The sequence below is a fragment of the Oscarella lobularis genome, chromosome 3 (assembly GCF_947507565.1).
Source record: "Oscarella lobularis chromosome 3, ooOscLobu1.1, whole genome shotgun sequence".
NCBI classification, from domain to species: Eukaryota; Metazoa; Porifera; class Homoscleromorpha; order Homosclerophorida; family Oscarellidae; genus Oscarella; species Oscarella lobularis.
Genome location: NC_089177.1, coordinates 2261364 through 2283371, shown reverse-complemented (window position 1 = coordinate 2283371; position 22008 = coordinate 2261364). Strand labels below are relative to the sequence as shown.

General features: G+C 47.5%; 3 protein-coding genes and 1 long non-coding RNA gene across 6 annotated transcripts in view; 3 read left to right on the top strand and 1 right to left on the bottom strand.

Annotated features, from left to right (window-relative positions):
• Positions 1-21: 21 nt before the first annotated feature.
• On the top strand, positions 22-1853 carry LOC136184623 (rho GTPase-activating protein 35-like). Its single transcript, XM_065971536.1, has 4 exons — positions 22-1241; positions 1295-1330; positions 1381-1541; positions 1593-1853. The coding sequence occupies exons 1-4, from the start codon at positions 22-24 to the stop codon at positions 1670-1672; spliced, it is 1497 nt and encodes a 498-aa protein (XP_065827608.1). The 3' UTR covers positions 1673-1853.
• Positions 1854-1882: 29 nt separating this feature from the next.
• Positions 1883-4860, top strand: LOC136184616 (uncharacterized family 31 glucosidase ORF2-like). The gene is made up of 8 exons (XM_065971527.1): positions 1883-2477; positions 2536-2961; positions 3021-3109; positions 3157-3286; positions 3336-3568; positions 3619-3816; positions 3868-3970; positions 4028-4860. Exons 1-8 carry the CDS (start codon positions 1884-1886, stop codon positions 4787-4789), a joined length of 2535 nt encoding a protein of 844 aa, XP_065827599.1. The 5' UTR covers position 1883; the 3' UTR covers positions 4790-4860.
• Positions 4861-7417: 2557 nt separating this feature from the next.
• LOC136184613 (dynein axonemal heavy chain 6-like) overlaps positions 7418-22008 on the top strand; it is a 21255-nt gene continuing 6664 nt past the window's right edge. For both annotated transcript variants that reach the window (XM_065971524.1, XM_065971523.1), the window contains exons 1-31: positions 7418-7535; positions 7589-8003; positions 8059-8463; positions 8520-8623; positions 8673-9009; positions 9151-9280; positions 9339-10288; positions 14143-14648; positions 14701-14921; positions 14992-15182; positions 15237-15479; positions 15532-15653; positions 15708-15817; positions 15949-16010; positions 16064-16168; positions 16223-16341; positions 16395-16469; positions 16527-16614; positions 16677-16927; positions 16985-17270; positions 17327-17472; positions 17523-17591; positions 17649-17835; positions 17896-17966; positions 18019-18193; positions 18247-18824; positions 18882-19075; positions 19129-19214; positions 19264-19326; positions 19382-19598; positions 19649-21999. In XM_065971524.1, coding sequence (XP_065827596.1) covers positions 7740-8003; positions 8059-8463; positions 8520-8623; positions 8673-9009; positions 9151-9280; positions 9339-10288; positions 14143-14648; positions 14701-14921; positions 14992-15182; positions 15237-15479; positions 15532-15653; positions 15708-15817; positions 15949-16010; positions 16064-16168; positions 16223-16341; positions 16395-16469; positions 16527-16614; positions 16677-16927; positions 16985-17270; positions 17327-17472; positions 17523-17591; positions 17649-17835; positions 17896-17966; positions 18019-18193; positions 18247-18824; positions 18882-19075; positions 19129-19214; positions 19264-19326; positions 19382-19598; positions 19649-21999 — 8706 coding nt within the window. In that variant the 5' untranslated portion in view covers positions 7418-7535; positions 7589-7739. The remainder of the gene's footprint in view (positions 7536-7588; positions 8004-8058; positions 8464-8519; positions 8624-8672; positions 9010-9150; positions 9281-9338; positions 10289-14142; positions 14649-14700; positions 14922-14991; positions 15183-15236; positions 15480-15531; positions 15654-15707; positions 15818-15948; positions 16011-16063; positions 16169-16222; positions 16342-16394; positions 16470-16526; positions 16615-16676; positions 16928-16984; positions 17271-17326; positions 17473-17522; positions 17592-17648; positions 17836-17895; positions 17967-18018; positions 18194-18246; positions 18825-18881; positions 19076-19128; positions 19215-19263; positions 19327-19381; positions 19599-19648; positions 22000-22008) is intronic.
• On the bottom strand, positions 8980-10889 carry LOC136184631 (uncharacterized). 2 transcript variants are annotated; one of them, XR_010669396.1, is made up of 4 exons: positions 10746-10889; positions 10599-10687; positions 10378-10538; positions 8980-10325 (listed from the first exon to the last, which is right to left on the bottom strand). It is a non-coding gene; the product is annotated as an uncharacterized lncRNA (long non-coding RNA). The 2 variants fall into 2 exon arrangements; XR_010669397.1 differs by having other exon boundaries at positions 8980-10307.

Genomic DNA, 22008 nt, shown 5'->3' with positions numbered 1-22008 from the left:
TGTACACCGCGACTAGCTCTCATGCACTCTCCTCGGTTTTGGCGAAAAAAGTCCCGCGTTTCGGATAAGGAGCATTGCGTTCGCGTAAGCGTCATTGGGCTGAGTGGAAAGAAAGACGTCATCGTCGAAAGCATTGGAAAATCGTCGCTCTGCTCGCAGTTTGTCGCGTCGCAGCACGACAAATATAGCAAGTCTGCCGGCCGCCACTCGTCGTGGATCTCGCTTGGGGACACGTCGTCGCTGCAAATTCTCAACAGCCACTTTCTCTATCACGGCAAAGCGGTCCGCTTTCTCACGCCGCCCGCTTCGTCGTCACCATCCGGCGGAAGAAGTCGCAGCCTTCGACTCGGCGTCGACGTCGTCGAACAAACGGAATTCTACGACTGCGACAAGCAATGTCGCTTTCTCTTTGGCAATCGATCGTACGTCGATCGCGCCGTGGCGACGAATCTCGGCAGTCGCGGAAAAATCGCTTATACCGACATGGACTCGCTTCAAGACGCCGCCAGTGCTTCTTCGGTACGTTTCCCCGACGCTTTTTGGCGCGAAGGAGCTCAAGGCTTCCTTCTCCTATACGATCCTACTCTGCTCGATGAGAACAAAGAGATCGCTTTAGCTCAAGATCGTCTCTTTGATCGATTAGTCAACGCGGCGCATCGCGTGAGACTTCCTCTTGTCGTCGCTGTTACTAAATGCGACCTATTGTACAGCGGCGCAAGAGACGATCGTCATCGTCCGTTCGACGATCATCCCGCCGTTCAACACGTCAGGCAGCTGATGATGAAAAAGGATCTACCGCCGCCGGTATTTTGCTCCTCGAAAGAGAACGTGAACGTTGATCAGGCCTTTCTATGTCTTGCTAACTTGATACTGAAAGGAAAACTCGACGGATTTTTTCCCAAGGAAGTTTACACATACGAAGCTGGCATTGACGTCAAGCGTAAGCAGATGACTGAGGCAAGGGACGCTTTTCAGAGGCTTCTCGGCAACATTATCGATAAAGCAAACACGACGTGGGCCGTGACCGAGCCAAAGTTGAAAGATTTTGAATCGTACGCGACGTTCGTCGCCATCTTTGGACAATCGGCTCCGAAGAAGATGTTCCTGGCTAGGATACTTCGGTTGGTTCATCTTGAAAGCTTATCTACTTTCGTTAAATGTAGCAGCTTGCCTGAGGCTGAGCAGAGAGAGAAAGTCGAAAAGGCGAAACGAGATATGCTGCAGGCTCACGAAGACTTCAGGTAAGCTTTCTAATATTGAAATTTAGAATTCTACTTTTTTCAATTGCTGGCAGGAGTGTTATCAATGAAAGTTCTGACATCTCGTCGGAGTAAGTTCGAGGAATTGTGTGGTGCATTTGCGAAATTTGACTTTTTGTAGTGAAATTGAGTATTGGGACGTTCCAGTAATTCACAACTTCCCTGCTGACCGCAGCCTCCGCTGGAATACCCGCACCTCGAAAAAAGAGTGCAGCGCACACGTGCCTATCTCAAGAGAAGATTCAGACTCAGAGTCAGAAGGCTCTACCGCCGAGGACCCATGTAGGTCTAGTAAGCTACAAGAGTCTACTGTTATTCAGAATTAATTTCTAGATTACGAGACGGTAGAGAAACGTCTGTACGCGAAAGTAGGGTACGGAAATTATTTGCCAATGGATGAGGATACGCTTTAGTCAACCGTCTGGTTCACGCATTATGTCTACTGATAGACATGCTGGCGTTTTAGTTAGAGCAGACATGGATTCTTCTTTTTTTAGAGAAAACATCTGTACGGGTACAACCACGGATTCTAGAGTGGTACATGTAGACTAGTCTCCATAGATATAGTGTATTTAACCGGTAATTAATCTCTCATGACTACGCGCGCGCTAGAGTCTCTGCAAAATGAAGGCATTTCTTTGGTTTTTCTTGGCGTTCTCGCTCCATCGAGGCGCCACGTCAAGCTTGCCTTTCATGTTCAGCGATCCAAAAGCAAACCAGACCATCAAAATCGTCCCATTCGGGCGCGATTCGCTTCGAGTCTTCGTCTCTCCGAACGGCCAATTCCGCGACGACTTGCCCGGCGCCCTTCTCCCTACCCCAATTGGTCCTCAATCACCGATTCGATGCATTCGCGACACGAGCACGGCGAACGGCAATCTGCAAGCCGACATTTTGCCCGACGGTCGACTCAGCTTCAAAAGAATCGACACGGGCGCAATTCTCTTCGAAGAAACGGCCGTACGCCAATTCGAACCCGTCAAAAACTCGACCGGCTTATATAATCTTACGGCCTCATTCTCGATGTCGTCCGACGAGCGTCTCTACGGGCTGGGACAGCACAAGACGGGCGTCCTCAATAACGTCGGACAGAAATTTCAAATGAATCAAGTCAATACCGAAGTGTTCATACCGCTCGTTCATTCGAGTCGCGACTACAGCTATCTGTGGAATTTGCCCTCGTTTGGTAGCGTGGATGTCGGAGACAATGAAACAACGGTACCGTTAGATACAGGAATTGCCAAAGCTGAGCTTATTCTTTTTTTTTGCTGTACAGTGGGTTTCTGACACTTGCGCTCAAATGGATTTTTGGGTGACGACTGAGCCGGCTGCAAGCCTTCGGGATCTTGTGTCCGCATACGGCAATTGTGTGCCGTCGGAATTGGATATTGACAATGTCGATTCCATTTATTCTGCGCCGAACAATTCTTGGACAGAGCGAATGAGAAACTACGTCGACGTTACCGGGCGTCCTACGGTGTACCCGTTTTTCGCATCCGGCTTCTGGCAGTCAAGAAATCGCTATCGCAATCAATCTGAGTTCCTCGACATTGCCTACGGTTATGCGAGCCGCGACATCCCCGTCTCAATTCTAGTGATAGATTATTTCTCGTGGGACACGATTGGCAATGAGGTATTGGATCCGAAGTGTTGGCCCGATCCGAAAACGATGACAAAGGAAGTCCTGGACTTGGGAATGAAAGTGAGTCATAGCGAAACGATCGTTGAAACGTTGTGTATCTTGTGATACCGACTCTCTAGATCATGGTATCTCCTTATTTCCAATACGTGAAAAATACGAGCACGAACTACGAGGATGCCTTCAAAGCCAAAGTCCTTGTAACAGAAAGGTGAAGCGATTGCGGAAAATCGCAGAGAGCCTCACGTTGTGGTTTAGCAACGGACAGCCTCACGACGTCTGTTTCACGGGAAAAGGATCGTACATGTACGACGTCTTTAGCGAGAAGGGCAGAACGATGATGATGGACAACGTCCTCGAGCACTATTATTTTGAAGACGGAATTCAGGCGTGAAACCGAAATGTTACCGTTCTCTATAAATAACTATTTGTTTCAGGTTTGGTGGCTTGATTGTCCTGAGCCTTGCGCCCGGAGCTGTTCGGGCAACTCGGCGCCCTTCTTCTACAACGGTGGAATGTATCCAGAAAGTCAGGTCGGATCAATGTATCCCAACATGTTAATCCAGGCCACGTACGATGCAATGGCCAGCGTGAATTTGTCGCACGAGGCCGTTATGCTGAGTCGATCGGCGTGGGCCGGTGCACAGCGATACGGGGGAGCGGTTTGGAGGCAAGTTGCTTTCATTGATATTCCTTTGTTTTTGAAGCATCTTTTCACAGTGGCGACATTCCTTCGACGTTTGATTCGCTGGCTCAGCAAATCCGAGCGGGACTCAACATCGCCATGTCTGGTATTTACTACTGGACTACAGATATTGGCGGTTATCACGGCGGCGACTTAACGGATCCCGAATTCGAAGAGCTGATTGTCAGGTGGTTTCAATTTGGCGCCTTTTGCCCCTTGTTCCGATTACACGGGTAAGCGCAAGGAAAGAACCACACGGAAATATTCAAATAATTTTCTTTCAGATGTCGTAGCAAGCCATCTATTCCAGGTAACGATTGCGGTGGCACGTGCGCTCCGAACGAACTGTGGGCCTACAGCAATACGTCTCAGATGGGCATGGAAAAGGTAAAGTGACCGTCTTATATTAATCCCCTTCTCCTATATTTATTTATATTCTCTCAGATGATTTATCTACGCGAGTCGCTGCGCGATTACGTGTATGAGCAATATCGACTGGCCGCTACGACGGGCGTGCCTATCATGCGTCCTTTATTCTTCGACTTTCCCAACGATTCCAACGCGATGCTAATCGAAGACGAGTTCATGTTCGGTCCTGATTGGCTCGTTGCTCCCATCACCGTGTATAAAGCGACGAGTCGATCCGTCTATCTTCCCGTTTTGCCAAATTCGGGTCAATGGAGGCACCATTTCACTGGGACTATGTACAAAGGTGGTCAGAATTACACGATCGCGGGTCCACTAGACGAATTTCCGCTATTTCAACGTACTGAAATAATGCCCTTTATGAAGATGCCGGCCGTGCAGAAGCACAGCGACGATCGTAAGGACCACGTGCTCTGTGTTAGTAGTTCATGCTTCGGGGCCAACACTGCCTACGTGACCGATTGGACGGAGGGATATGCTGTGTCTGGGGACGCTGCCTCCACTTTCAAAATTCAACCTCTCTCGCTGTACTACTCAGATGACCATCAGGACAATTGTATCACTAACGCGACGTCGCCTCCTGACGATTCGTACAAAATCAAGTTTGAAAATAGCTTTGTCTTTGTTAACCAGGAAAATGGTACTATTCCTCTCTGGTTGTTCTTCAATCACGATAGAATGGATCACATGACAGTGGCCAGTCAAGAAGGAATCGATTATGCTCAGAAGAACGGATACCAAAAGATGGGAGTGCAGGGATTCATTTTCAAGGCCATTTGATCACTTGGTGACGGAGTTATTTTTTTACTGTCTTTTTTGCCGGTCTTTTTATTTTTTTAGTCGTGTTTTCACTCGTTCATTTGCATGAATTTTTGCAATCAGTGTTTTGGTCCGTGCTGTAGTATCCACTCCCGGATTTAGGTGACGACGCTCCTCTCCTCAGTCACTATGTTCGTTCCCTCTCTCTGCGATTTGTCGATTGACTGCCTGTGCCGTACAAACTACAATCGACATGCATCTCTTTTCGACCCGCCTCGTCTTCCTCTCCCGTCGATCGTCGAAGAAATCGTCGCCGACGAATCGTTCGCGTTCGCCTTGCCGCTTCCCATCGCGAACGGTCTTATCGAAGAACTGGCAAGACGAGGCAAGCTCACGCCGAACGTTCTCGACTCGCTTCTCAATCCCCGACGCGCGAAACTATCGAGTTTACCTCTGCACTGCCTTTCGTCCGTCAACGAGGCCCCCTTCTACGACGGGCTCGAAAAACAGACGAATATCTCGAAGTTAGACATCTCGTTCAGTCCCTGCTTCGCCGATCTTCGTACTCCCCTTTTGGAACGATTTCCCGTGAGCTGCCGAAACACGCTCGTCTATTTCGCTGCTAATCACGTCAAGGGCGACATCGGTCTTCCGCTCTTGTCCAACTTCGTCAATTTGCGGCATCTCGACGTCAGCTTTACGTCTATTCAGTACGATCAGTTGCAGAGCGTGCTTCCGGTGCTCAATCAATTGGAACATCTTTACCTATCAGGGACCGTTCTCACATGGTATCAAATATTCATGGCTGCAAAGTCTAATTTGCCCAACCTCCGACATCTCGAAATGAGTTGTCTGACTTTTCTCGACGCCACGGAGTACGATGCCGTCTCCGATCCCGAATTCTCCACGAAATGGATATCTCAGTTCTTTTCCGGTGTCCCTAAGCTCTCAGCTCTCAATATTTCCTACACTAGAATAGATCATAATCGAGATCGACACTTGCTTCAATTCGCCGACTCTTTTCGTGCCATCCTCGCCAACAGCCCATCGCTTACCCATCTCGAAACGACGACACTGCCTTTGCCAGACATCGTCAAGGAACTCCAAGCAACCGAGAAATTGAGCCAACTACGATTCTTAGGATATTTCGGTTACATTGACAGCATCCCCAACGAGTTGAAATCGTGTGAGAATTTGAAGATGGCTCTTCGAAGTAGCGACGGCACTGCATCCCACTTCGGGTGTCTCTTTCGAGATCAGTACGCCCAAGGAGATGGCGATCTCTTTCGCGACGCCTCGCTCTTCTTTAGATCGTTTCTTTACCAGCACTACGACGACTTTGCCGACACCGGTCTCGTTCCGTTTACCTCTATGCTTCGCACCGCTTTTCGACGATTGCAGACCGACAAAGCGTTTTATTTTGCGCTTGAGAGCGAACTAAGCAGTTGGAGCGATTGGTACGAGTATGCCTGCTTCTCGCCAGGGAGTAGTACGTACATGTCTGCAATGTGGGAGCAGCTTTTCGAATTGTCATTGCAGTATGTGCTGAGCCGAGCCGAGCAAATAGTGTGTCACCTTTCGCAGGCTGTCTTCAATCTGCTCAACAAATTCGCGAATTTTATATCGGAAAGACAGCCTCTACTCTATTTGGGCTTGTTATTTATTACGAAGACCGTCAAGACGTCTGACGACGGACTAGTTGCTCTAGCGTCTCTTCTTGACAAGCTAACGGACGAAGGTAGAAGTCGTCTGGCTCTTGAAGGTAAACTTCTTCGCAATCTGTGCGACCGACTCGCCATCATCCTCAACGAGAGGGAAACGGCCCTGGAAGATCTGGACACGCCGGACACGGACAGCACAACGGATTGGGATATATATCGTGATAGATGCACTGATCATCTGATACCGTTCACGCACGGTGGCCTAGTACTTCTAAAAGCTTTCAAACAAGTGTGCTTCGGTTTGCCTCAAGTGCTCGAGTCCCTATCCAAGTCGCCTGAATACATCAAAAATTTTGCAGTTCTGGCAATCAAGGGCGCAGATGAGTACAATCACGGGCGGGGTGATCCAATTTTGTACGTCGGTGCTATGGAGATACTGGCAGCCGTGGCGGAATTTCCTCAATTTCGATCCTCACTTCTGTGTCTTGATGTCATCAAGTCCGTCGTGGCCGTGCATGGTTTTGGGGACGATTCCATGCTTCTTGCATCATCTTACCTAGGCTGTCTTCTTCTCTTGAGCGAAGATTCGACCTGGTCAAACGAGTGGCCTTCAAAAGAAACCGTCTTGAAAGAATCTATCAGTGACACGTTGAATAGAAGCAAGTTCATAGCAGAAGGTCACTATTTTCCACTTGTCACTCATCACGTGTCATTTTCGCCTTTGCTGGAGATGGCCAAGTGTTCGCATGTTCCTGAAGTGGCTGCGTTTGCCTTGTGGCGTCTCACCTTTTTCTGCAGCGAAAGCTTTGATTCAGACCGAAGCCAATACATGGGAAAATGTCCCATTTGCCTCATCAAGGAGGAAATCACAGTTGAAGTCATCAGCACGTTAGCTGTTCCTTCCAGCTTCCCTGACGTGCACATCGATTTGGATGCTATCGTAAGTCGATGTCGCAGTCACGAGGATCATCATTTGGCGTAGACTACTGACGCGCAATGTGCATGCTAGCTAGACATTGTGTTTTAGATGACAGCACTGCCTTTAGAAGAGTCAATGGATTGCATGCTACTCCGTCTTAGAAGAAAGAACGAATTGTCAAGAAGAAGTCATATAATATATCTGTTCTAAGTGCATAGGTTTAATTCTCTAGTTCTTTAGGTTGCAAATTACTCTCCCACGGGTGAACCAGATAAAGAATGACCCATTGGAGCAGTACTAAGAAAACGCTCTATCTCCAATTTCACACAACAGGCAGCGTGAGAAAAATTCTGTGTGTTCGCATCCCCGGATACAAGTAACAACTTTCGAGATGGCGAACTGGAATGAGGACGTCGAAGGCGTGCACTACAACTCTCCAACGGGAATGAGCACGAGAGCCAGCCAACGCTGGACGAGTCTAGCGTCGCTAGCAGCGTCTCGAAAAGGCGACGTCGCGGAAGAACGCGACGCCGTTGCTATAGCAGCGCAAAAACTCATCGCCGAACAGCGCGGAATGGAAAAAGAGCTGCAATCGCGACTGCTGAGCAGCGCAGAGCAAAGCGAAGCGCTGCAATTCGCTAGGAAAAGAGCGCAGGTACTGTACTCTCCAATTGTTCTTCGATTCTCGCGCTAATCGTTCGCTCGCGAAGATGATAAAAGGCTCGCTCGGTCCCATCACGCCGTTCGCTCCGCGCGAAATCACTCGCCGGAGCGATTTCGGACTAGGCAAGGCTCCCTTGCCCGAAATTCGCTCGCTCCCTCGACGAAAGAGCGCCGCGGAAGAAATCGAACGTCTGAGAAGCCGATTGGGATGGAAAACGCGGCCCTCTCGATCGGGAAAGGAAGACGAAGAAGAGAAGGGGAACGAGACTAGCGATGCCATAAAATTGGCAAAGAAAATCGTCGACAAGGATGGACGTCGCCCAGACGACGGAGAATTCGTCACGTGCATAGCCGAAAGTCGATCGAATCCTTACGAATTGAACGTCGTTTCGACGGAGAAGGCGAAGGCGTGCGGTACGTACTACACGATAACGGCTACGGCTGTAACACGGGTAACGAAATTATTTAATCAAAGTATTTTTTTGAGTCGTCTGTTTTTTTTTCGAAGACGAGTCCCGGTAAAACGTCGGATATGGTGTCATCTTTGCGGTGGCTGTGGGAAAAGAACGTCTTCGAGAAGTTAATAAAAATTAGAATTTTTGAAAAATTTAGGTAAAGGTTTTAGGCTTTTTACAAGGGAGGTACTAAGAAAAATTTTTAGGCTATGGAAAGCGTTCAAATCGTGGCAATCGGTCATATCGGGCACAAAAACTTCTGCCTCTTTGTCATTCCTGGTTTGTCATCTCTTTGCGTGCGATTCGATACTTGGGTCGGCTCTGCTTGCCGTCCAATCGATGTGCGAAGATTTCTGCACGTCGGATTCGTTCTACGGATTTCATTCAGGAGCAAAGGGAGTCGAATTGGTGTCTGTTGACACAAACGTCACGTACACTCTCGACGGACTCATCGAACAGCAGACGCTTCAAATAGCGAGAGCCAAAGCTGAATTGGACGACCTTAGAACGAAAGTCATTGAGTGCGTGTACGAAAAAATCGAGGTAGGTATATTGGTCTGGCACTGTCACATCTGAAAAGTCAATCAGATCAAAAATATGTAAATAAAAATGAGCATTTGCAATGCATGGGAACCCAAAACTTTTAAACGGTATCATTTATTTGCGTTTCTTTGTATATATTAGGCTCTCGTCAAGAGAGAACAAATCGAAAAGGCCTTCGAAGAGTGGTACGACGTCGTCGACGAAAAGGACATCTACGTTCTGGCAAACGACGACAAAGTGAAAGGAGGAAAGCGAAAAATCAAACTAAAACGTGAGAGAAGAAAAGAATAGGCGTCGATACGAGCCGGAACGTTCCTTTTTCTCCGTAGCCCTTCGTCCGAAGCCCTGCTACGCCGACATGGTTCACTGGAAAGAAATACTCCAAAGCGTCGCTCGTTTCGTTCATCGCGTCGACTTGCTGCTCGTCGAGCTGCTGCGTCGTCTCGTTCACAAGGGAATGGAAGCCTTTCTCTATCACGTCATTCGCGGCGCCACGGCCGTCGTCGGCTACGACGACGAACTTCGACTCGAGAAAATCGGGCTAACGCCCGATGCAATAACGTCTCACATTCGAAACGAATTGGAAAAATCTCGCGAAACGATTCGGCGCCGTCGAGTCGAACTGCTCGGGAAGAGCGAAGGCGGAGTCGTCGAACCGCTTTTGAAACTCCAACTGATGTTGGACGTTTCGTCGGCGTCGGCCTACTTGGATCCGTCGATCAACGAAATCGTCGAAGCGACCGACTTTCTGACGTCGGAGATGGTTGCCATGGCGACGAAATTCGAAGCGATCAGCTCGTCGTCGAAATTGGAAACGTTTCTCGATCCGGCGTTTACGAAAATTCGCTACACGCGCTACGACGACGTGCGCGGTCCCGACGTGACGACCGTGTTCGCCGGCGACGTCTTCTGTCAGACGATGACTCGAACGATAAAAGATTGCATGACGAGGAATCTCGAGAAGGTGGAGAAGTATTGCGAGAAGTTTCATCGCTACATTGTCATCGTCGACGAGGCTCGATCGTTCGACGTCGATTCGGAGATGATCGGCATCGACTGGGATCCGCATCGAGTCGAGAGCGTTTTTATTCGGTATTGCGGAGATGCGGCGCACGTCGATTCGATGCAGACGATTCACCGAGTCGGATTTCTCATAATCAACGCTTTGCAGTTTCGCTCGGCGTGTTCTCCTTATCCGCATGCCGTTGTCGGTCGACTGCGGGAGATTCTGCCGCCCGTTGCGGCGAGGAAGAACGATACGTTGCTTCGACTGCTCAAGGTAAGAAGAGAGAAGTTCCCTATTTTTGTCTCGGTACCTGAGTACCGAGACATAGTTTTCGGGATGTAAAAAATTACTAACAGGCGTACCGGAAAAGTGGTGGGTAGTAGGCTCTCGCGACTGGGTCCCTCAGGTGTCCGATACATTGTAGTTGTGCACCTGGGTATTTGTTAAGGTCCTTCTCTTTTCGTTTCGGAGAAATTTGGGTCTATTCGTGAAACAGGATGTGACGTCACAGAAGTTTGGAATGCTGCGGTCAGAACGGATGGTGTCATGTTTTTCGGTACACCCGTTGTGACAATGCGCTTACCTTTCGGTTTTTTCAAGGTCGTGCCGATGTGCACTTACCGTTTGCGGCGTTCAGTTTGTTGTTCCGAAGCTTGGGCAAAGTGGTGAAAACTGACATAAGAAATATGTAAGGGATATGTGCCCGTGTCTGTCGGGCTTGGTTAGGTACTGATCGCTCTTCATCATTTAATTCTATACGGGCGGGCCTGGGAGATGGCGTTGTGTCCGTCGCTGCAGCAGTTGAAGCGACGCTAAGGAGCTCAGCATTGTGACTCGCTGAAATGAGCGATGTGAATGAGGTGCGTGCGGTATTTTGTCTAGACGTGGTAGGGAGGCGTGACGGTATCAATTTTGAGATCGATTACACCACCATTTCTCGTGGGAGCGTGGTGAGTCGCCTAAACACTCACCATGGTACCAGTCAAAATAAGCGAAGCGCCTCTCTACCGTAGTCAAAATACCACGCAACCTCATTTGCCGCTCATTCAGAGTAAGCTAGTCACGCATGCTGTACTGCTTATCATAGCCTCTGCTGCTGCAGAAATGAACGCGCCGGCATCGCCCATGATAGAATTTTTGAGCAACCTGAAGTACCTAACCAACCCAGCCTTCGACAGACACAAAAATCTCTGCCATATACATTCTTTCAGTTGCCGCCACTTCGCCCATGCCCTAGAAAGAACCCAATGCTGCAAACGATAAGCGCATAAGAACTGAAAGGTATAGTTCCAAACGTCTGTGACATTTTTGAAAAGAGCGAGACCGGCCCTAACTATTACATTACAGGAGAAAAGAGTTGGCCAGTCCCTTGTAATTTTCATGTAATTTATTACAGGAGAGAACAGTTGGCCAGTCCCTTGTAATTTCCTGTAATTTATTACAGGAGAGAACAGTTGGCCAGTCCTTTGTAATTTTTCTGTAATTTATTACAGGAGAGAACAGTTGGCCAGTTCCTTGTAATTTCCTGTAATTTATTACAGGAGAGAACAGTTGGCCAGTTTCTTGTTATTTCACTGTAATTTATTACAGGAGAGAAAAATTGGCCAGTCCCTTGTAATTTCCTGTAATTTATTACAGGAGAGAACAGTTGGCCAGTCCCTTGTAATTTCCTGTAATTTATTACAGGAGAGAACAGTTGGCCAGTCCCTTGTAATTTTTTTGTAATTTATTACAGAAGAGAACAGTTGGCCAGTCCCTTGTAATTTTCCTGTAATTTATTACAGGAAAGAACAATTGGCCAGTCCCTTGTAATTTCACTGTAATTTATTACAGGAAAGAACAGTTGGCCAGTCCCTTGTAATTTTTCTTTAATTTATTACAGGAGAGAACATTTGGCCATTCCCTTGTAATTTCACTGTAATTTATTACAGGAGAGAACAGTTGGCCAGTCCTTTGTAATTTCCTGTAATTTATTACAGGAGAGAACAGTTGGCCAGTCCCTTGTAATTTCACTGTAATTTATTACAGGAGAGAACAGTTGGCCAGTCCTTTGTAATTTTCCTGTAATTTATTACAGGAAAGAACAGTTGGCCAGTCCTTTGTAATTTCACTTTAATAATTTATTACAGGAAAGAACAGTTGGCCAGTCCCTTGTAATTTCACTGTAATTTATTACAGGAGAGAACAGTTGGCCAGTCCCTTGTAATTTTTCTGTAATTTATTAACGGAGAGAACATTTGGCCATTCCCTTGTAATTTCACTCTAATTTATTACAGGAGAGAACAGTTGGCCAGTCCCTTGTAATTTCACTGTAATTTATTACAGGAGAGAACAGTTGGCCAGTCCCTTGTAATTTCACTGTAATTTATTACACTAGAGAACAGTTGGCCAGTCCCTTTGTAATTTTTCTGTAATTTATTACAGGAGAGAACAGTTGGCCAGTCCTTTGTAATTTTTCTGTAATTTATTACAGGAGAGAACAGTTGGCCAGTCCCTTGTAATTTCACTGTAATTTATTACACTAGAGAACAGTTGGCCAGTCCCTTTGTAATTTTTCTGTAATTTATTACAGGAGAGAACAGTTGGCCAGTCCTTTGTAATTTTTCTTTAATTTATTACAGGAGAGAACATTTGCTCATTCCCTTGTAATTTTTTTGTAATTTATTACAGGAGAGAACAGTTGGGCAGTCCCTTGTAATTTCCTGTAATTTATTACAGGAGAGAACAGTTGGCCAGTCCTTTGTAATTTTTCTGTAATTTATTACAGGAGAGAACAGTTTGCCAGTCCCTTGTAATTTCCTGTAATTTATTACAGGAGAGAACAGTTGGCCAGTCCCTTGTAATTTCACTGTAATTTATTACAGGAGAGAACAGTTTGCCAGTTCCTTGTAATTTCCTGTAATTTATTACAGGAGAGAACAGTTGGCCAGTCCCTTGTAATTTCACTGTAATTTATTACAGGAGAGAACAGTTGGCCAGTCCCTTGTAATTTCACTGTAATTTATTACACTAGAGAACAGTTGGCCAGTCCTTTGTAATTTTTCTGTAATTTATTACAGGAGAGAACATTTGGCCATTCCCTTGTAATTTCACTGTAATTTATTACAGGAGAGAACAGTTGGCTAGTCTCTTGTAATTTCACTGTAATTTATTACAGGAGAGAACAGTTGGCCAGTCCCTTGTAATTTTCCTGTAATTTATTACAGGAAAGAACAATTGGCCAGTCCCTTGTAATTTCACTGTAATTTATTACAGGAAAGAACAGTTGGCCAGTCCCTTGTAATTTCACTGTAATTTATTACACTAGAGAGCAGTTGGCCAGTCCCTTGTAATTTTCCTGTAATTTATTACAGGAGAGAACAGTTGGCCAGTCCCTTGTTATTTCACTGTAATTTATTACACTAGAGAACAGTTGGCCAGTCCTTTGTAATTTTTTGTAATTTATTACAGGAGAGAACAGTTGGCCAGTCCCTTGTAATTTTTCTGTAATTTATTACAGGAGAGAACAGTTGGCCAGTCCTTTGTAATTTTTCTGTAATTTATTACAGGAGAGAACAGTTGGCCAGTTCCTTGTAATTTCCTGTAATTTATTACAGGAGAGAACAGTTGGCCAGTTTCTTGTTATTTCACTGTAATTTATTACAGGAGAGAACAGTTGGCCAGTCCCTTGTAATTTCACTGTAATTTATTACACTAGAGAGCAGTTGGCCAGTCCCTTGTAATTTTCCTGTAATTTATTACAGGAGAGAACAGTTGGCCAGTCCCTTGTTATTTCACTGTAATTTATTACACTAGAGAACAGTTGGCCAGTCCTTTGTAATTTTTTGTAATTTATTACAGGAGAGAACAGTTTGCCAGTTCCTTGTAATTTTTCTGTAATTTATTACAGGAAAGAACTGTTGGCCAGTCCCTTGTAATTATTGTGTATGATTGAGGAAGAGAAGAATACTTGATCATCGATGATAATATTCATCATCATCACCATCAAGTACCCTTCTCTTTTTTCCTTCACTTTGCACTCTGCTTTATATTTTACTGTTACACCCTCAATTTCATGCAAGACAAACCGAGACATTTTTCCAAACTAAAACTTGTTTAACCTGATCTTTACCCCTTTCTTTCTCAAGGATGCTAATGAACTTCTAAGTGTCAAACCCGTCAACGTCCCCGAGTTTGTCGATCGGCTTGCTTTGCTCACTCGTCTCGCCGCTCTCGTGCCTGAATGGGAACGCGATTTCACGGTCGTATCTCAACTCTACGCCGTTGGTATGCAGTACAAGGCGTTCATATCGGCCGAAGAGCACGCTCTCTTTCTCACCCTCGGACCGGCTTTCGGCAATTTTAAAACGGCGCTAAACGACGCCGAAGCGGATCGACCCGACGAAGTCATCAAATTCAGCTCAACGTTGGATGAACAGATAAGCTTGCTATGGAAAGAGGTGCTGAACTTGAAAAGCGAGATACAAAATCCCGTTCTATTGGACGCCGAGACGGACGTGTCGACCGGGCTGAAGATGGTCGAGAAGTTGGATGATCAATTGCGTCACTTGGACGGCAGAGCGAGAACGTGTGCCGACTATCAAAGACGATTTGGATCGACACCGACTGCAGTCCGACTAGGACGAGTTGTCAGGTTTCAACTCTAGTTCGTGTCATAATTGATTAATTATCTCGTCGTCCTCTAGGAAATCGGGCGTCGTCTTCAATGTCGAAATTGAAGAAATGCAGTCGGAATTGTCCGGAATGACGCGCGATTTAGGGCTGAAGAAAATGGCGTGGCAGAGCATAAACAGTTGGCAGGAAGCCGTTGCTTTGTGGACTGCCACGCCACTCGATACGCTTGACATCGAAGAAGTGCAGGAGACAGTGACGAGGATGACTCAAACACACTATCTTCTGGAGAAAAGTAAGCGTTATTAAATGAAAGCCTCTTATACAAACCGAACTGAATTAAATTTGCCTGTTTCTTTTCGTAGCTCTTCCCGGAAATACGCTCATCCCTTTGTTCAGTTCGATGATTACTCAGTTCAAGCTGATTTCTCCTATCGTGATTGCTATATGCAGTCCGGCTCTGAGAGAGAGGCATTGGAATCTAATCAAGGATTGCATTGGCCAAAAAATTGCCAAGGGAAAAGGACTCACGATTACGAAACTAGAAGCGCTCGACGTAGGTTTTTGTTCTGATTGATTAGAGGATTTTGATGCCGTTTTTTCTGCTCAGGTCTTCTCTCATCGGGATCGAATTCTTGAGATAGCAAATCAGGCTAGCAACGAAGCGGCGCTTGAGCACATGCTTCAAAAAATCGTCGACACGTGGATAACGACCGACTTCGCGATTCTCGCCTATAAGAATCAGAAAGACGTCTTTATTATTGGCGGAACGGACGATCTGGTCACCATGCTCGAAGAAAGTCTCGTAACAATGACAATTATCAGGGGTTCTCCGTACGTGGGCCCAATTAAGGTAAGGGCTCGCCAGACAAAAAAATGAAAAAGAGTGAATCTGTTTTATCTAGCATGCTGTTGACGATTGGAGTCGAAGGCTCAATCTTTTTTCTCACACATTGGATCAGTGGCTTACTTGCCAGAGAAAGTGGGTCTATTTGGAGAGCATATTTTCTGCTACTGACATTCAAAGGTTGTTATTGCACTTCTTCTTCTTGTCGCTCTTCTTTTGATACTTTGTCGTTAGACAACTGCCTAATGAATACCTCGTTTTTAATCAAGCGGACCGGTCTTGGAAAGAAGTGATGAGAATGACGGCTGACAAGCCAAATGCAGTTAGAGCAGCTTGTGTGCCAGGTAAAAACTTTTCTCCGTTTCAACAAGCCCGTTTCTTAGACGTACGCAGCGTAAAAGCGTTCGCCCTAGCATATATTACCCTACATGCGTTCGTCTCACGAGTATAATTAATTAAATACGATATTGGACAGGTGTGTTGGAGTCTTTGCAGTGTGACAACGCGCATTTTGACCGAATTCAAAAATGTTTGGAGGCAAGCCGCATTATTCTTTGCCTCGACGCAATTTTTTACGAATTTTTTTCTAGGATTATCTAGAGATGAAGAGAGTCGCTTTTCCTCGTTTTTATTTTCTCAGCAACGACGAACTGCTCGACATTCTTTCCAATGCTCGCAATCCAAACGCAATTCAAGTATGATAGCACGCTCGACAGCCCGTCTATTGCTTAGTACTCACTTTCGTGCAGGGTCACTTGGTAAAGTGTTTCACCAACGTGAGGCAGCTCGAAATGATTGGTGAACAGCAGGCGGCATTGACTATTAAATCAATGATTTCAGCCGAAGGCGAATCAGTGTCGTTGACCAAGTAAGTGGCTTTTGGGAAATCTGTCATCATCTCTTCTGACTTGTATCGGATAGGAATCTTCGAGCTAGAGGCAACGTAGAGACTTGGCTCTCTGCTGTTGAATCTGCCATGTTTTCTGTCATAAGAAAGTGAGGCATTGTTTTGATGACATAGCTGCGTTAATTGAATTTTCGAGTATTTTTTAGAGGTCTAAAAGAGTCTCTTAGCAAGTATGAGGCGGAGAAAAGGCTCGATTGGGTTCTCCGCTATCCAGGTCAAGTTGTTCTTACGTCGGTAAGCCTCGCCTATAATAAATAACGTTCATGGAGAGGATCAGGACAATCGTTTCTTTCTAGTCCCAAATGATGTGGACTCAGGAGGTGCTCGAATGCCTGTTGTCCAATTTTTCTCAGAAGAAACTGCTCGAATTGAAGTCAACATGGATTTCTCATCTCAACGACTTGGTTCAACTCATTTCCATGCCCTTGCGGCTCTGCCAAGAAGAAGCCGTCGTCTCTCTTGTCATGACGGACGTTCACAATCGCGACATTATATCGTCGTTGATCGAGAGCGACGTCTCCGGCCCCGGCGATTTCGAATGGACAAGGTCACGAACATGATCCGGTCCAGAGGACTCTAGCGCCTAATTTTCTCTCTACGATAGGCACCTTCGGTACAGCTGGGATAAAGCAGACGACGTCTGCTTTGCTCACCAAGGGAGTACGACTCTCGAATATGGCTGCGAGTACTTGGGATGCCCTCCTCGGCTGGTCGTGACTCCCCTGACCGATCGTTGCTATTTGACGTTGATGGAAGCTCTGCATTGCCATCTCGGCGGATCGCCGGCTGGTCCGGCGGGCACGGGCAAAACGGAGACGGTGAAAGATCTTGCGAAAGCGGTGGGAAAACACTGCTTCGTTTTTAATTGTTCAGAAGGGATTAATTATCAAGTGCGTTTCGGTTTTTGTGTGTAAGCGAGTCTATAACTGTTCGTTTTTTTTTCTAGATGATGGGACGGTTCTTTTCAGGAATGGTTCAGTGCGGATCGTGGTGTTGCCTCGATGAATTCAACCGCATTGACGTTGAAGTTCTGTCCGTTATTGCTCAGCAGCTTCAGACTATTAAAACGGCGAAAGATCAGCATCTCAAAACGTTGATCAAGTCTCTCTTGAGTTTCTTCTTTCAGCTTGTTTTCTTTCTAGATTCTATTTTCAAGGTAAAGAAATGAAATTGAGTCTTCATTGCTGTCCCTTTGTTACAATGAACCCGGGGTACGTCTGTTAGCCAGTCTGCGGCGCTTTTGGAAATGTCTTACTTGTTGATTTTAGCTACGCTGGCCGTGTTGAGCTGCCTGATAACTTGAAATCTCTTTTCCGACCGGTCGCAATGATGACACCGGACAACGAAATGATAGCCGAAATCGTATTATATTCTCAAGGATTTACATCGGCTGCTCTCTTGTCAAGAAAAATCGTCAAATTGTTCGAACTAGCTTCTGGGCAGATGTCAAACGAGGTACGTTTGGCGTTCGCCTACTAGGTGCATAGTAAGCAGCGACACGCATGCACTCTTTAGCATCATTACGATTTTGGCTTGAGAGCCATCAAGCTAGTCCTAGTCATGGCAGGAAGCTACAAGAGGACCAGGTAGAAAAAAGGTTTAAGTAGCTAAAATTTGAATAGAACTGTTCTATCTCAGAAAGGGCACTATTGGTAGCGACTTTCAATCAGAAACTCAACTTCTTATTCAAGCTCTGCGTGACGCTAATCGTCCAAAGCTTCTCGTTGACGATGCGGCTCTCTTGGACCAACTGATCGTTGACCTCTTTCCTGGTCTCGTTCTCGACAACCCAACCCAATCAACAGTTCTCAAAGTAAATTTGACGTTCAGGAAAATCGAACCATTCTACGCGTGCTTTTTTTCTAGATTGCTACTGAAATGTGTCTCCAGTTCTCGTCCCTCGAAGAGTGGCAGAGTCTGGTGGAAAAATGCGATCAATTCTACAAAACGCTTCAGATTCGTCACGGCGTCATGCTAGTCGGGCCGACGGGCGGCGGAAAGACGACCGTTCGACGCATTTTGGCTCAAGCGCTCAATGTTCTGCACAGCGAAAACTCCGAACAGTCGTCGACGACGCCGCGACGACCCGAGTCGAGATCGTCAATCGAATCGAATCGACGACCGACGACGACGAAAAATCTGCTTCGAATCAAGGGAGCCGTCGAAGTGATGACGATCTATCCGAAATGCGTCACGCTGTCGGAGTTATACGGTCACTTGAACGCCGACACGCTCGAGTGGACGGACGGCTTGCTGTCGCACGCCGTGCGCCAATTCGCTCACGATTCGTCCGAGGCGAGTCTTCGTAAGATGCAGATGAGAAACAAGAGGCCGTCCATCGCTTCCCTTTCGGAGTCGAGTCGACCGACGACGCCGTTTCCCGCGACGGCTCAGACGGACGAGTCTCGTCGTCGGTTTTCTTCGTATGGACCGAGCGTGAAGACGTACGACGAGGAAATGCTTTGTCCTGCGGCTGCATGATTTGTTTCTTTTTCTTGCAGTTATATTGACGATGGAGTGATTTCGTGGGACGACGTGAATCAATTCGTCGCGTCCGATCATGTCGTCGCTCCCGTCGGCTGGCGTTGGCTCGTTCTCGACGGACCGGTTGACACGCTCTGGGTCGAGAATCTCAATACGACGCTCGACGACAGCAAAGTCCTTTGCTTGACAAATGGTGAACGGATAGCGTTGGGTAAGCCGTCAGTCGCAGCTGAAAATGAGAGGTCTGATTGCGTGCTTATGCAGAAAGCGGAATGAGACTCGTGTTCGAAGTTGACGACTTGTCCCACGCTTCACTATCAACTGTCAGTCGGTGCAGCATGGTCTACATGGTAAATCAGTATTCAAAATCGATGTTTTGTTGTTCACGTCTTCTGTCAGGATCCTGCCGATTTGGGCTGGAGACCGTACGTTCAGAGTTGGGCCAAGAGTCTTCCATCCGAGGTGCACGAGAGCATGAAGCTAAAACACGCTGGAACGATCATCTCATTCCTTTTAGCTGCCCGATTCCGGCGTGCGTCACATACTCGCCCTCTTTGACCTAGCTGTTGACCCGGGTTTGGAATTCCTAAAAGTTCACAAGCACAGCCAATTCGTCATTTGCCCCGACCTCTCTGTCGTCTCCTCTTTGTGCAGCATCTACGCGTCCCTACTGGACTTCATCGCATCTCGAGGCGGCTTTTCCGTCTTCAACAAAGAAGAACGCGAAAGAGCCGGTAAGAGAGAGTCTCTTATATTCATAACGTTTTTGTACCAATTGTTATAGGGTCGGCGAGCGAAAAGGAGTCTGAGAAAGGAACGCCGGTCGATGATGGATTCAAGACTATCCTCTCGCCGATCGTTGCCGCTCAAAAGACGTTTCAAACGCCCGTTCGTCTCACGTATCTTCAACGTCGCCCCGATCTTCTGTACGTCGTTCTCGGTCGCTTATTCGTCTACGCGTACACGTGGTCGTTCGGCGGCATGCTCGTCGATAACGGATATAGCGAGGAAGGCGACGGTCTTGCCGATTTTGTCGAGTACAAGAACAAAAGCTCGGCTCTTGGCTTCATTGCGCGCGGCACGTGGGGCGGGGGCCCTCGATCCGAATTCGACGCTTTCGTTCATAAGCTCTTCAAATGCGATCCGCCGCTTGGCGTTCGCTTGCCGCCCAGTCCTCAGACCGTCTTCTCGTTTTACGTCGACTTCGACACGGGAAGTTTTAAGAAGTGGGAAGATCTCGTGCCGATTGCGTCGACGATTATTGAGAATTCGAGTCTGATGAAAGCCAATCGTTCGATGGCTCTCGTGAAGCGAAAATCCCCTTTGACTTTCACGTTCAGGAAGGGAGAAATCGGCGTCGTTCCGACAGTGGACACGCTGAGATATTCCTTCTTGATCAATTTGCTCGTTTTGAAGAATCGTCCACTTCTGTTTACCGGTTCTACGGGAGTGGGAAAAACGACGCTCGTCAAGCACGCGCTCCGCAGCATGGAACAGGACAGTCGCGGAATCGTCGCCAGCGTTCTCGGCGGCATACTGGGAATGAGCGGCATGTTGCCGGCAGTGAACGAAAGCGACGAGGACGAAATAAAAATTCAAAGTCGACACATATTCCTATCCGCTTTCGTGACGGCGGCGCGACTTCAGTCGCAAATGGAGAATCACATGGCGAAGATCGGAAAAGGCGTCGTCGGCTCGGAGAGAAATCGCCAGCTCGTTCTCTTTCTCGACGACGTCAACGTCGTTCAGCCGAATCGTTTCGGCGTGCAACCGCCGCTCGAAGTCGTGCGTCAGTTGGTCGACGCGCGAGGACTCCACGACACGAGCAAATTGGCGTGGAAAGAGATTTCTGGCGTGACGCCCGTCGTCGGCTGCGGTTCGTTCGCTGGCAAGGCTCGCTCGTTCAGTCCACGATTTTTACGACATTTTAGCGTCGTCAATTATTGCCACCCGGGAGGTTTCGCCATGCAGCACATCTACGAAGTCGTTTTCGCCGTTTTTCTCGAACGACATCAATTCGCCAAGCAGATAATCGCTCATCTGTCTTCGGCCGTTTCGGCCATTATCTACGTCTACCAGTGCATGGCGACCCAATTCAAACCGTCCCCCGGCAAATATCACTACTGTTTCAATATGAAAGATCTTTCGCGAGTCGTTTTGGGCTTCTTTCAAATTCAACCCTCCGTTCTGACCGGTCTCGACGTACTCGTCGATCTCGTGTCGCACGAGACGCAGCGCGTTTTCGCCGATCGCCTAGTCGACGCCAAAGATCGCCGCGTCTTCTACGTGTGCCTATCGGACGCGCTTCGCATCAACTTCAAACGCGTCCAATCCGTCGAACAACTCGAAACGACGCCGCTCGTATTCGCCGACTTTTTGGACGTGAATCGGCCGTCGGCGACGCGTCAATATTCGTCGACGACGGACGTCGGCAAGTTGGGAAGCGTTCTCGACGAGACGCTCGTTCGCATGAATTTGATTCAGTCGAAAGAAGAAAAACTCGTTTTTTTCGACGACGCCGTCGAGCACGCGGCGCGATGCGTTCGCGTTTTTCAACAGGCGAACGCTCATCTGCTCATGATCGGAGTCGGCGGCGTCGGAAAGAAGAGTCTCTGTCGTCTCGCCGCTTTTATCTGTCAGTACGAACTTCGAACGTTGACGAAATCGGGACACGCGACGCGCGACAGCTTTCGCGACGATCTAAAGAAACTCTACCGCGACGTGGGAGTCGACGGAAAATCGATCATCTTGCTTTTAACCGACGCCGATTTAACGAGCGACGACGTCGTCGAGGATTTGAACGAATTTCTCGCATCCGGCGAAATTTACGAGCTGTTCGACGCCGAAGAACTCGAATTGCTGCTCGCCGCCATGCCGTCGGAAAACGCGGCGGCGGTGGCGGCAGAATCGCGCGACGTCGTCTACGAGAAACTCGTGCGCACCGTGAGACGAAATCTTCACGTCTGCTTGGCATTGAGTCCGGCTCAGAGTCACTTTCGACGACGATGCGTTCTCTGTCCGGCGCTACTTCGACAGTGCACGTTAGATTGGTACGACGAATGGCCGCCGCACGCGCTCCAGTCCGTCGCCCAGTCGCTGTTTTACGAACTCGAAAAGAGAGAGCACATGTTTGAGGTACATAGT